This window comes from Danio rerio, chromosome 8 (assembly GCF_052040795.2).
Source record: "Danio rerio strain M-AB ecotype USA chromosome 8, GRCz13ab, whole genome shotgun sequence".
NCBI classification, from domain to species: Eukaryota; Metazoa; Chordata; class Actinopteri; order Cypriniformes; family Danionidae; genus Danio; species Danio rerio.
Genome location: NC_141028.1, coordinates 10,420,695 through 10,436,314, shown reverse-complemented (window position 1 = coordinate 10,436,314; position 15,620 = coordinate 10,420,695). Strand labels below are relative to the sequence as shown.

The window sequence follows — 15,620 nt, the reverse complement described above, 5'->3', positions numbered from 1 at the left end:
TGTATGTGCTCTTATCATATATGAAAAGGTCATTTAAGCTCTGAGATAACATGATAATGACGGCTTATTTGGGATTTGACACTCACTTTGACCTTTCCCAGGCAGCTTTACTGCTTTTTGGGTGAAGGTTGATGCTCTAAAATCCCAGATATATATTGTTGGATGTCTGATTATAATTTAAAATGGAGAATCAAAACACTTTGAGCACACTGGGGTTGTAAAGTCATCTTCCAGCCTAAACCACGGCGAATGAAGCTCTGCACAAGACTTTTGGCCAGCGGAGAAATTAAAATGGTCGTGCCCTACTGAGTCTGGTTCTCTCAAGGTTTTTTTTCTTCACTCCTATCAGGTGAAGTGTTTTTTCCCTCTCCGCTGTCGCCACTGCCTCGCATGGTTCAGGATTGGTAGAGCTACGCATCGATGAATTTGCTCTTCAATGTTTGAACTCTCAGTAATGATTAAATCACACTGAACTGAGCTAAACTGAACTGAACTGAACTTAAACACTAAAACCTGAACCACACTGTTCCAGTTACTATGACCATTTATGTGAAGCTGCTTTGACACAATCTACATTGTAAAAGCGCTATACAAATAAAGCTGAATTGAATTGAATTGAATTAAAGTGAACCAAAAATGAAACTACTGCCATTATCTAACCCTCTTGTCATTCTTGTATGACTGATGTGTGGTATGGCTATGCAGAATAAGACTTAACATGCAAGCTAATAAGCAGCTAGTTAACTTAAATTGTTACTATTTTGGTTTCCATTTTATAATACTACAAGGGTGGCACGGTGGCTCAGTGGTTAGCGCTGTCGCCTTACAGCAAGAAGGTCACTGGTTTGAGTCTCGGCTGGGCCAGTTGGCATTTCTGTGTGGCGTTTGCATGTTCTCCCCATGTTGGCGTGGGTTTACTCCGGGTACTCTGGTTTCCCCCACAGTTCAAAGACATGCTCTAGGTGAATTGGATAATCTAAATTGGCCGTAGTGTATGAGTGTGTCCCAGTACTGGGTTGTGGCAGGAAGGGCACGCCAACCTGATTTCAGCAAGTAGGACATATTTCTGGATTAACATCTATGCTGATCCTGGAACAACATTCCAATCAGCCAATCAGGGATATGTTTACCATTTATGTGAAGTTTAGGCTTACAGTTAGGTTTATTCACTTCTACATGGTTATTTTCCAACTATTATTACCCTCTGGTTTTGGGAATTATTTACAATTGTAGTTGGGTTTAGGGGTAGGGAATAGGTATGTGTAACCCAGCTCACTGACTAGGTCACTAAAACAAATTATAAATAGTTTATTTTAAATTCTAACATTTTATTTTATGATTGTGAGGAGAAATATTAAATAGAGTTCGTTTATATTATATACACAGTGTTTAAATATTAATAATAAATAGAGAATAAAGTAAGTTTTGACTTGGTGGAGGTCGGAGGTTAGCTCCACCCCCTTGAGTGTGTGAGAGAGCTGCCGGTGACGGAGAGTCACTTTGATTAATCAGCACGAGCAGATTGAACGACATTAGACACTTTGAAACATCAGTTTAGATAATCTAAATGATCTAAAAATAATTTTGTTTCTTTGATTGACTGAGAAAAGCCCTAAAAGTGTCAGATTTTAAGGATAGGAAGCTGACAACAAGTGATAGTACTGAGAGAAGTGCGAGCGGAGCACATTAAATCGCCCGAGACAACAGAAAACTTATATTTAATCGAGAAACATTCTTCTTTATTCTCCCTGTTCATCTTTATCTTTCCTTGGCCAGGTTTTTTTTTCCTTGTGTGTGCATGTGTTTCCCCTTTCGTGTTTCTGCTACAATATCCCGATCTGTCCCTGCCGTGGATGCTTTCTCGGTGGTCCGGACATGGCGAGCTGTCCTTCTGAAAGATCGTAACTGGAAGTAAATTAATCCGTTGCTCACTGAACTGGTAGGACAAAACATTCTTGCACTTTCACTGCGCTCATATTTTTGTTTTTATTCATTTTTGGATTTTTCTCTATCTGGACTGATTTTTTGGATTTTTCACATCGAAACTGGAACTAAAAAGAACTATTGAGTGTTGAACATTGAACTTGGACTCTGAATTACTACTTTTATTCAAATTTTCCTTCATTTTTTAAAATTTTTCTTCCTCATTGTATATGATTTGTGAAACTGAATTTGTCTGAAGTGAATTTATCATCTGAAGTGTGGTGATTTCATTATATATTTTATTGTTTTATTCCAGTATTCATCAAACTGAACTGTTTTGACATTTATTTATTTGTTTTATGTTGTTTTCTAACTTGCTCAAACAATATACTTACCTCGGTTATTTAACTTTATCTTTGAGTCAGACTTATTTATCTATCTAAAACTGGTTGTTATTTCTATACACTCTTGCGAGCGAATTAAAATCTTCTGACATCTGGTCCTAATAAGAAAATAGCAAATACTGTAAAAACAACACATAGATAAGGGTTACATATAGATTACATTTTCCCAAAATAATGATATTCCAGAATTAAAATAGATGATAATCCAGGATTGCAATGTACTTGGCAAAATCATGACGTGCGAAAGGGCATCTGCTGCAAAAAACATATGCTGGAATAGATGGTGTTCATTCCACTGTGGTGACCCCAAATAAATAGGGACTAAGCCAAAGGAAAATGATATTTTGAGGAACTAAAATAGACTGTGCAATAGACCAGCAGACGGCAGTGTCTCAGTGTGCGCCTCGCTTACACATTGCTTAATACACAGGATGTACAGCAATACGCAAATATCTTAAACGAACAAGAATTAAAGGATTAAAATATTACACAACTTATTATTTACTACATAAATATAAAAACATTGCCTCTTTGCCTTCATCAGCTTTTTTCAGTGCATTCACGACAACTTGCTTTTGTATAATGTTATTATTATTAGCAGTATTATTCATTATATACATTTTTATTTTTGTTTTATTAAAACAAGTTTATATTTGTTCACCTTATATATATATATATATATATATATATATATATATATATATATATATATATATATATATATATATATATATAAATAATTAAAATATTGCAAAAATGATTATTTTCGAGCCTACATAAATATAAAAACCATACTTTCATGCCTTCTTCATCTCGAGAGGCCTTTTCAGTTTATTGCATAAAATTATTATTAGCAGAATTATTTATTATATGCATATTGATATTTGTTTATTAAAAAGCCTCATCTTAGATTTGCCCACCTGTCAGGTTTTAGACCAAATGGGGCATAGCATGTGTGTTTGGATATAACTCAGTTTTTTGAACACACTTCGTTATTATTAATCATTTATTTGTTTGCTGGAAATTAGAACTGAATTTAAAAATAATTTTGAAACAAATCTTTGCGCTTACCAAAGAAATCAATTATTTATAGGCTAATGGATGTCTGTGCGTACAGCATGTTGTCTTATCCACGAGAGTGAAAGCGAAAGTAAATAATGAGGAGACTCGTCTCTCATTCTTGCGATGTAGATGCTCTGTTTAACTGTTTTCTTGCTACTGAATCGTTCAATTTTTCCCACTTACAAAGTCCGTCATGTAAATAGCAAATGCACTATGGCGCGACGCAACTGACTCTTAAAGGGAATGGGAGATGAGACAACCCATTTCATTCACACACACACACACACACACACACACACACACACACACACACACACACACACACACACACACACACACACACACACACAAAGACACACACACACACACACTCATACACTACGGACAATTTAGCCTACCCAATTCACCTGTACTGCATGTCTTTGGACTGTGGGGGAAACCGGAGCACCCGAAGGAAACCCACGCGAACACTGGGAAAACATGCAAACTCCACACAGAAACGCCAACTGAGCCGAGGTGCAAACCAGCGACCCAGTGACCTTCTTGCTGTGAGGCGACAGCACTACCTACTGTGCCAATGCGTCACCCCCACAGCTAAAACTCATTGAGAGAATAAATTCAACCCTGTTAGACGATGCGCCGCGGCGCAAAGTAGATTTTTCCATCCTTAAATTAGCAAAAGTGGATTCTGACAAGCCCTTAATGCGTTTGCGTTTTGCACTTTGCGCATGGATCATCAAAATAGAGCCCCAAGTCAACCATGTAAATAGCAAATGCATCATGGTGTTATGCAACTGACTCTTAAAGGGAATAGGAGATGAAGCTCTGATTGGTTTAATGCCTGTTATGTTCAAAACACCCAAAACTCATTAAGAGAATAAGCACAACAATGTTAGACCGTAATTTTCTGTCCTTAAAATAGCAAAAGAGCTATTTTAATGTCCTTAATGCTTTTGCGCCATGCGCTTTAGACTTGTTAAAAAAGAGCCCTTAATTTTGTCTAATTAATTATGAAGGTGAAAACAAAACATTATTTTATTCCATCTGAGTTTTTATTAACGATATTTGGACTAGAAATAACACAAAGCAAAGTAAGAAAAGCATTTGTTTGCATTGTGATTATTCAATTTCTCTACCTAAATACTGTTAAATCCCCAGAAAACCATCAAATAGAGCTATTCACACCACCTTGTGAAACTGTCTTATAATTTCGTGCAGCCCTAGTCTAAAGAGAATTCACTGAGCAAGTTTGTTAAACTAAACTTTTTGAAATAGCTATCTACCTGAATAATTACATTTGGTTTAATGGCAAAAGGTTAATAGCACTCAGTTAATAATGCACTGGCAAATCATGCGGCGCTTGTGTAATTGTGCCGAGTATATTTTTGGCCTGAGACTGTGGCCATTGTTCCCTCTAGTTGGTTGGTCAGCAGCCAACTCCATTTACATGCATACAGAAGCATGTGTGATGCATTGCATATCAAAAGTCCTATCGCCACATCAAAGGACGCTTCCTCTAATTGCGTGTACTTTGCATTTAATATCTGGCTTAATTTACAAATCTCCCCTAAAATGTCGCAAATACTAGAAGTTAGTTCAATCATATCAAATAATCCACATGTGCCCCTGTTACAAGTCAGCCATTATCAAATCAGTGACAACATTAGTCTGCTCTACGGCGACAGATGGAACGAACAGTTTGTTCCAGACAGAATCATTAAAAAAAATGACGGAAAAAAACACTGCCCCATTATGCATCTGTTAAAGACCAAATTGCCAGATTGTACATATAAAAACGCAACATTACAACATGACATATTTAACAGTCCTTCATTGCTGTAGTGCGCACAAATCTGCATTGCATGTTATTCTAGAGGGAAAAAAAAGTTTGACGTGTTTGTGCTTAATAAAAACTCTTTCAGCTGACATCGTCAAGTTCTTAAATATGTTCACGCCTTTCCTTAAACATCTTGTCAAAGCATGAAAAGTGCAGTGGGTTGCTGATATCGCTTCATGCTGACATTCTTTCATTGTAAAAATAATAATAATAAATAAATAAAAATTAATAAGCAATTTTGCACAGGCAATTTTAACAGGCAAACTCTGTTACTGGAAACAAAAGCAGAAATGTAAAGCACATGGATAAATTAAATTAATGAACAAGTGAACATTAAATCAAAAACAGCACTTGGTACTTTTCTGACACTTTTTCAATGTTTTAAAATAAAATAAAATAAAATAAAATAAAATAAAATAAAATAAAATAAAATAAAATAAAATAAAATAATAAAATAAAATAAAATAAAATAAAATAAAATAAAATAAAATAATAGTTTGCATGTTCTCCCCGCGTTTGCGTGGGTTTCCTCCAGGTGCTCTGGTTTTCTTCACAGTCAAAAGACATGCGGTACAGGTGAATTAGGTAGGCTAAATTGTCTGTAGTGTATGTGTGTGACTGAGTGTGTGTGGATGTTTCCCAGTGATGAGTTGCAGCTGGAAGGATATCTGCTGCATAAACATGAAAAAATGAAAGAAAATAAAATTTAATTAAAATTAAATTAATTTACAAAATAAAAGTTAAATTTAATTGAACAAAATGAAATTATGGTAATTAACAAAATGGGGCAGCACAGTGGCGCAGTGAGTGGCGATGTCGCCTCACAGCAAGACGGTTGCTGGTTCGAGCCTTGGCTGAGTCAGTTGGCATTTCTATGTGGAGTTTGCATGTTCTCCCTGTGTTGGTCTGGGTTTCCACCGTATGCTTTGGTTTCCCCCAGAAGTCCAAAAACATCTCGTATGTGTGTGTGTGTGAATGTGTGTGTGGATGTTTCCCAGAGATGGGTTGCAACTGGAAAGGCATCCGCTGCATAAAAAAACTTGCTGGATAAGTTGGCGGTTCATTCCGCTGCCGATTAATAAAGGGACCCCGGATTAATAAAGGGACTAAGCCGACAAGCAATTGAATGAATGAATGAATGAATGAATGTGGAATAAAACAAATAAAAACTAAAATATATGGAATAAAATATAAAATAATAAAATTTAATTAAATTAAAATATGTGGAATAAAATAAAAAGATATATAATAAAATATTAAATAACAAATAAAATATATGGAATAAAATAAAGTAAAATAAAATTATATAAAATAAAAATATAAATAAAAGGAAAATAATTGGAATAAAATATAATATAAAACATTCACTCATGACCATGTGGTGGTGCTGTGGGTAGCGCTCTTGCCTCACAGCAAGGAGGTCGCTGGTCCGAGCCTTCGAGCTGGTCAGATGGCATTTCTGAGTGGAGTTTGCATGTTCTCACCGTGTTTGCATGTGTTTCCTCCTGGTGCTCCGGCTTCCCCCACAAGACCAAAAACAGCTGAATTGGGTAAGCTAATTTATCGCTAGTGTATGTGTGTGAACAAGAATGTATGGGTGTTTCCCAGTGATGAGTTGCAGCTTGAAGGTCATCCGCTGCTTAAAACATATGCTCGATAAGTTCATTCCATATGCTCAGACGGTTCATTCCGCTGTGGTGACCCCAGATTAATAAAGGGACTAGGCTGAAAAGAAAATGAATGAATGAATGAATGAATGAGGTTCATTCATTCATTCATTTTCATTCAGCTTAGTGTCTTATTTATTAGGGCTTGCCACAAAGGAATAAAATAAAAAATAATAAAATAATAATAAAATAAAATAAAATTAATTAAAATTTAATTAAATTAAATAAAAATGTCTGTCAAGTTTATCAGTCATAAGCGTGTTAGCGGATACAAAACTAGCTGTATTTAACCCAGGAAATTCCTATAAGTTCTTAGTGATCAAACATACATTAAGCATATCATTGACTTACTTAATGTCATCCTCGTGGGCGAAGATGATGACTCCTCGCGCGTTGGGGGTCTCCATTAGTCTCTTAATGATCTTGTCAAACTCCCCTGGTTTGGGCTCTCGTGGGATCTTCATGGACTGAGCGATGCACAGACCTCCTTTGTCAGACAGAGAGAGATGGACACCAATGCTGAAATTTTTCTCCCTAAAATGTGACTTACTTTCTATTTATATTAATGACCGCCATGAATTTCTGGCAGCAGATGGGTACAAATGCACGCAGCTGTCTCAGTCATGCTCCTCTTTCGAACTTTTTGAACGATGGCATATTAATGGAAAGCCTAATCTGGATCATGCTATATGCTGTACTCGGTTTTACATACAGCTGAAATTAAAATTATTCGCCCTCCAGTGAACTGTTTTCTTTTTCAAATGTTTCCCAAACTATGTTAACAGAGCAAGGAAATTTTCACAGTAATTCCTATAATATTTTTTTTGCATTCACATTTTCAAACTGCCCCAGGGTTCTTCTGAAAGTGTATCGAGACCACCTCTTTCTACATTAGTTTGGTCCACATTTAATGTGTGCACCCAAGTATGATTGTCACTTTCACATCTCCCCAAATGAACCGCACCAAAAAGGCAAACAAACACCATCAGAATCCGAGTGAACACAGTGTTTCCCCTACTATTTTATTAGCAGCACCCTGCCTATCACAATGGCATCCCCATCCTCTCTTGAAAGTCAGGTTATTTACATTTTCCTCTTTGTATAGCGCAACGTTTAAGATTACTTTCCAACAGAACAGGGTGCTGTTCCATAAACTTAGAGTAAAAGCCAGGCTTATTTTGGTATTCTGTTTCATAAATCAAATTTACTATAGTTTAAACTCAGTTACTGTGGCAACTTACGCTGGGAAACTAACCTGGTCCGGGGCAGGTTAACTCTCAGGCTAAGTCAGGTTCAAGCTTAATCAAAGTCATGTTAATATTCGCCTGGCGTAATTTGCAGCCATTTTATTTAATTTAACCTCTTAATAATGATTAAAACTTTATAGTCACTTAATAGTAAATATATATACACCAAACATTTTTTAGAATAGAACAATATATACATTTAAATTAAAATAAGTTATTTCTAAAAAAAAAACAAATACAAACTACTCCTTTTCAACTAATTTTTTAATGTTTATGTAGATTTTTTTTTCCTGTTTATTAAATTTTACCTAATATTTTAACACAATTTATTCATTTGGATGTAATTTTTGGACTGTGATCTTCAGTATATTTTGTTAGATTAGCTCCAATAATCTAATGTATATGCACAAACATTATAAAGCATTCTATAGAACAGTGGTTCTCAAAGTGGGGGTCGGGACCCCCCAAGGGGTCGCAAGACAATAAAGGGGGGTCGCCTGGTGATTTCCAAAAATCTATTTATTTATATTAAACCATAAGAATTACCATATTTTATCAATAAACTACTGAAGAGAAAAATTGTTGTTTATAGTTAATATATACAATATAGTTACTACAGTAGCTTATAGTTACTAGTTCTATTGGATTGCGACCCCTGGTGTAATTACATAATTTTAAAGACACACCAATGGCGTCAGATGCAGCAGATTGATTTTATAACATCAGGTTAAACTTTCTGGCACATTTACAGCTCTGATTTACAATAAAAAAAGATTAAACTAAGAATAAACTTGGGTCTATTGGTGTGTGTGCGCTATTGCATGCAAGGTTTCTGTATATATAACCACCTCAGAGGATATTGGGGGTCGCGAGTCACTAGCATTGTTATTTTGGGGTCGCAAGCTAAAAAGTTTGGGAAACCCTGCTATAGAAAATATTAGTTTAAAATATTGATCTGTGAAGGGTGTACTTAGATAGTACATACTGTACTTCACTTGAATTACAAAATTTAATAAAGAAAATATATTAAGAAAGCACTGACTGATATCAAGAAGTAGGCTACATTTCTTAATGAATGACTTTAAAGCTGCAAACCCTGAGTGGAATAATTGGGAGATGAATCTAGGCCAATTAGTAGCCTCACTTAAATATAAAGATATTTTCAACCCAAGCTCATTCTGAAAATGTAGCCCCGCGGACATTTCTGGAGACCGCGATTTACGTGGCTAGAGGTATGTATGGCCGCATTTTGTTTTTTCAAACGAACGCTATAGGGCTCCTCTTCGCGCTCGCCGTCTGGGCTGACAGCTCACCTCCTCCGTGTGGAGGGCTTTCCCGCCCCAACCAGTTTGTCCGGTTAGCTCGTCGTGTTACGTCGTTGGAGCGGAGGCCCGGAGGAGGAGGAGGAGCTGGTAGCGTTCAAAGACCGGGTTCGAGTCCGAGGAAGAGTGGTTCCAGAAATCAGGTAAGACAAAAAACAGAATCCAAAAAATAAAGCGAGCGAGTTCGTAACAGGCGAGAATTCGGTGAAATTCGAAAAAGCGGTCAAAATCGAACAAGGGCTTTTCTTTTTCTGCGCATCTTTCGTAAATCGTTGCTTGGGTTTAGGGAAGAAAGAGAATGAGGAGGGTGGCCGGGTCGGCCGATTGGTCATCCGCCCAGTCAATCATTCAGTCATTCAGCCAGTCGGTCAATCGGACAGACAGTCACTCGACAGCGGCCTCCAGCAGCTTTTTACGTGAGAACAGTGCGGGAGAGACTCGAAAAAGCGCTCATAAAGGCCTCTCGTGGATTTGCGAAAACAAAAAATGCACAAATACGTACCTCCCGGGTCGTATTTCGCGGCCTCCAGAAACGTCCGCGGGGCTACGTTTCCAAAATGAGCCTGGGTTGGATATTTTCCCACAACCCTCGGGAAACACACGTGTTAAAGGGAAAGTAGCATTCTGCAGCAGTTTCGATAGCAAATTAAAAATCCCACCGCTTGTGCGTGCACGGCTTTTTGTTGCCATTATTTTAAACTCAATGTGCTGACGTTAAGCACATTTTGTATGTTAGTTTGTATGCTCTCTCTATTTTGCATGTGCGCGCAGTCAAGCACAATTTCCATGTATTGCGACAAATATTTAATTTAGCGTTAATAGGCCTATATAATGGTCTATTTTTAACTGAGACGATCTGCAATTTCATGTCAGCCTTCCCTCTTGCTTTGTTGCAAGCTGTAGTTTTAGATTATTTTCTTAATATTATTTAATATTTATTTATTTATTTAATATTAACAGCTGCATCTCATTTCAGAGCTCTTTCAGTTCTCATAGTTGTCATGGTAGCGCACAACATAATCGATGCATCTATGCTCGACCCCCTAGGTTTCACGACAGTAATGTGCACGAGCAGTTATCTAGATTATTTAAACTGAACTTAGATTAGTTAGATCAAATGATCTTTAACTTGCTGTTCTGGAACCAATTTAAGCATGGATGTTTAGTTCGGCTCATTGAAGTCGGGTTTTTGACTTTAATCCTTGTTTTTTCCTAACCAGTTTTATGAAACAGCCACCAGGCCTTCACTTTGTTCTGTTATTAAACAAACAAAAGATCCTCATGTTATTTAGCTTATGGACATGACAGCACGTCATTTCTGTCTGCTCTCTGTATATCACATGCAGTGAAATTTCATGTGCAATGTGAAGAAAAATGGCATGCAATATGTTGCATCAAGCAGATATAAACCAGAAAAAATATCTGCAGAGCCAGGCAATAGTAAATAAACCCAACTATTTGGTGCAGTGTTGCGCTTTTCGTCCAGTGTGTAACCCACATTGTGATGTTATCACAGCACGCATTCAGCCAAAGCCTGTTTGAACTAGGCATCAATCGCAAAACTTCTGACAGATGCACATCTCTTTTTTAGTTTTTAGGCTTCTTGATACCATCAGACTATTAATGGCTCATCTGATTTATAGTGAGAACACAAAACAAAAAGCAGCTCAGTTTTACTTACTGCATATAGAAAAGTGGTAAACAAAGGAATTTAATTCCATAAGTACAGGATAGAATGCTTATAATTAGTTTTGTTAATTCATTTATACATTCATTTATTTATATATGGTATGTTGCACATTTTTAAAATCATTTTAGGTAGCAAGACCCTGCCCTCACCCAAAAATGTAAACCTAATGGGAAACACTGGTGTAGATACTGTACCTGTCTCTCTAGAGATCTGGACGAAGGCATCCACACCGCTTTCACCATAATTTCCCTCAGAAGCTAAAGTGGATACGTAGTTCCAGCCCATCGCTTTCACAATGTCCACCATGGCCTGGGCCTGGTATGAGTCTGGTGGCACCACGCGAGAAAAGAAGTCGTATCGGTTGTTGTCGCTCAGCTCTGGTGCTGTAGAGGCATAACTGATCTGAGGGATCTGAAAGAAGGAACAAGAGGAGAATTACAGTACATTTACTGTTAAAGTGAGCTGGTCCATCTGAGATACTTCTTGCTAAAGGGTTAAAAAACAGTAAACTACTCATGACATATTAGGGGTCCCCAACCCCCAGTTGGCAGCTCAGTAGTGGGTCGTGAAAGAGTTGCAAGAAAGCAAATCATTCAAGATGCTTCTCATTTGCTTTTCATTTAAACTCAACCACTTTCAATGGCAGACCTGAAAGCAAAACTCTATTTGCAGTTTTTTTTCAAACAGGAGAGGAGCTACACTATGTCCTGGTAAACAAGCTCAGTGCACACATTAAACATTATGGTGAGTTGCATTATTTTGTTTTAGTTTGTTGTTGTATTGATTTGTAATATAGATCAATGGACCTCAACCCCCGGGCTACAGACCACACAAAACAAATCATTGATTAAATTTAATTATTATCTGAGTCTAAAGTGACTTCTGGCCTTGCTCCTTCTTATCTGCTCTCACTTCTGCAGATCTATGTGCCCTCCAGAAACTTGCGTTCTGTGAATGAACGTCGCCTCGTGGTTCCATCCTAAAGAGGGAAGAAGTCACTTTCGCGAACACTCACGCTCAATCTGCTCAGTTGGTGGAAACCACTGCATAAGAACGGCAGAGTCACTCGCTATTTTCAAGAAACGACTAAAAACTATTTAGTCTCCACTTCACTTCCTAATCTGCAATTGCCTCTCTGGATATCACACTAACTGTACCCCCCCCAAAAAAATATATATATATATAATACTAATACTACTAATACTTTCCTTCTTAGACTTTCACAGACCTGAAACTTGCCTATTGCACTTATTCATTTTTGCTCTTATAGTTGTGTAAATTGCTTCCTTGTCCTCATTTGTAAGTCGCTTTGGATAAAAGCGTCTGCTAAATGACTAAATGTAAATGTAAATGTAAACAATCTTTTACATTAAAAAATCTTTTATTTTGAAAAATGACTGCATTCTCACGGTTACATCTCAGAGCGCCAAAATTTAACCAACAAGCAGCAAAATGAGAAAGAGACAGACGTCTTTGGAAAGTTTTTTTTTTTTGCAAAGGGCAGAAGGCCCAGTGAATGACCCATGAACTGCCAAGGAATGGATCCGCAGCCCAGTTGTCAACAAATCACGCAAATCCAAAACTTGTATCAGTGTTGCAGCAACGTTTTGTCCCCTTACAAAAAATTACTGCAGTTTTTTTTTTTTTTTTTTTTTTAAGAATACCGCAGTTCTTTAAAGGAATACTGCAGTTGTAGTTAATTTCTGAAAAGTGAATTTTTTTGGGCACGAAATTTAAATATATTGCAGTATTACAATACAACCAACTGCAGTACAACTATTGCAATACAACTGAAGTATTACTACAGCACAAATGCAGTACAACTACTGCAACAGTACTAAAGTGATACTACTACTATAATGTTAAATCATTTATTGAACCTAGGTACAAAAGTATTAAAAGCGCAATTTAGTTTTTTTTAGATATTACAGTATTAGATGTATTTCTGTTGTTACTTCTGAAAAGTGCAATACAATATATTGTGGTTTTACTTCAGCAATACAACTGAAGTACTGAAACCTCATTTGGAAACCATTGTACATCGAGCAGGAAAAGTAGCTGTACTGCAGTTGTACTGTAGTAGTATTTCAGTTGTATTGCAGTAGATGTACTGCTGTTGATTGTATTGTAGTACATCAGTTGTATTGCAGTAATAATGCAATATATCTTAATAAGTGAAGTTTATTTATAACCTAATGGATCACATGCTTGTGATTGCTTGCAGCCGGCCCCGCATTATTCAATTTATGATTCACCAATCGAACGATTCCTGAGCCATTATAAATACCAAGTTCCAAATGACAGCCATCTTCGTTTTGAAGAATCCCCCCATCCACCAGTACTAATTTATTTATTTATTGACGACAAACTTTTGAACGTTTGTGCATATCATATACAACAAATGTCCACAGATTTTTTTTTCTCACTTATAAATAATTATTAGATATTCTACTTAAATATCATCTGTTTTTTACTTCATGTGCCTTTACGTAGGGTTCAACATGGGGAGAACATGCAAACTCCACACAGAAATGCCAACTGACCCACCTGGGACTCAAACCATCAACCTTTTTGCTGTGAGGTGACAGTGCTAACCACCGTTCCGCCACTGGCAGTTTGTTTTTTCTAAAAACAAGACAATTTCTACTTGTCTATAAAATGCTTCTTGATTTAAGAATATTTAGATATTAGGACTAAAATCAAGACAAAACTTCTAATAATTTGTACTTTTTTTGAAAACAAGACCATTTTCTCGTCTAAAAAATGCTTCTTGATTTAAGAATCCTTTGATAATTGCACTAAAAACATGACAAAACCTTCAAGTAAGAAAAGCCTTTTTTGGAATGTGACTAAAACAATAGCAAAGTTATTCATCCATTTTCTCAAATGAGTGTTAGCATGCTAGCTCACACGTCCAAAGAGCACTCTGACTTTGACAACAAAATGTGCAAGTGAATTATCTGCGCTATTACATCATTTGTCTAGAGCGAATGTCGACGCCTGCTGTTGGTTTCATCATGATTGGTTGCTCGGTCCTAAAAACGGTTCACCCAGTGACTGATAAACCCAGATCGACGCCGACGCTTTTTATAGCAGAGAAAGTGGAGCAGCGATTGTGTCTCGTCAGCTAATGCGCAGAAGGCAGGCGAGGTCTCGGCATGTGGGAGAGCCGTAGGGGTGTGCGAACAACAGGTAGATGGATGAATGAATGAACCATTTGACAGATTATCTGCGAGGATAAGAGGGGTTTTAGTCAAATGAAGTTAAGCACAGGAGGAGAGATACAGAGATCAGGAGGGGGGAGGCAAGGACTTCATTTAACGCCGATTATGTGCTGTGGCCCCCGCAAAATGAGACATTGACAATCCTGCACATTTCAGGTGTCTAAAAAAATCTGACACACCCAATTCAGGTCATGGAGCACTCCACTAATGAAGCGGTGAAATCAATCAGGTGTGTTAGATAACAGACATTTTACTGAGAAGTGCTACTGTACGGCTGGGAATTGACATAGATTTCATGTTTTATTTGATTTGATATCAATTCATTTCATATGAAATCTGATCTATTGAAAATATGCAAATTACATATATGACATAGAAGTTTATATTTGGATTTTACAGATAGTTTTCAAAATTGGTTGTTTACTTTTTTATATATGTTCATATACAGTATATATATACTAGTACCAGGTTGGGCCCTCTTTTGCCTACAGAATTGCCTTAATTCTTTGTGGCATAGATTCTACAAACTACTGGAAATATTATTTAGAGATTTTGATCCATATTAACATGATAGCATTGCGCAGTTGCTGTAGATTTGTTGGCTGCACATCCATGATGTGAATCTCCTGTTCCAGCACATCCCAAAGGTGCTCTATTGTATTGAGAACTGGTGACTGTGGAGACCATTTGAGTACAGAGAACTCATTGCTATGTTCAGGAAACCAGTCTAAGACGATTCACGCTTTATGACATGGCGCTTTATCCTACCAGAAGTAGCCATCAGAACATGTGGACACTGCGGTCATAAAGGGATAAACATGATCAGCAACGGTTCTTGGGTAGGTTGTGGTGTTGATACAATGGTCGATTGGTACTAATGTGACCAAAGCCTGCCAAGAAAATATCCCCCACACCATTACACCCACACCACCAGCATCCTGACCCATTGATACAAAGCAGGATGGGTCAATGCTTTCATGTTGTTGACGCCAAATTCTGACCCTACAATCTTAACGTCGCAGCAGAAATCGAGACTTATCCGACCAAGTACTGTTTTTCCAATCTCCAATTTTGGTGAGCCTGTGAGAATTGTAGCTTCAGTTTCCTGTTCTTAGATGAAAGGAGTGGCACCCGGAGTGGTTGTTGGACCTTAGTTGTAACGAGTGGTGATTTGAGTTTCTGTTGCCTTTCTATCAGCTGGAACCAGTCTGGCCATTCTCCTCTGACCTCTGGCATCAACAAGA

General features: G+C 37.3%; 1 protein-coding gene across 4 annotated transcripts in view; it reads right to left on the bottom strand.

Moving 5' to 3' along the window:
- Positions 1–15,620, bottom strand: part of grm6a (glutamate receptor, metabotropic 6a) — a 220,458-nt gene that overhangs the window by 141,013 nt on the left and 63,825 nt on the right. For all 4 annotated transcript variants that reach the window (XR_015497238.1, XR_015497237.1, XM_087263733.1 and 1 more), the window contains 2 exon segments: positions 11,347–11,563; positions 7,245–7,380 (listed from right to left, as the gene is read on the bottom strand). Coding sequence is in view for 2 of the 4 variants with exons in the window: in XM_087263733.1 (XP_087119859.1) it covers positions 7,245–7,380; positions 11,347–11,563 (353 nt within the window). In the remaining 2 variants the exon portion in view is untranslated.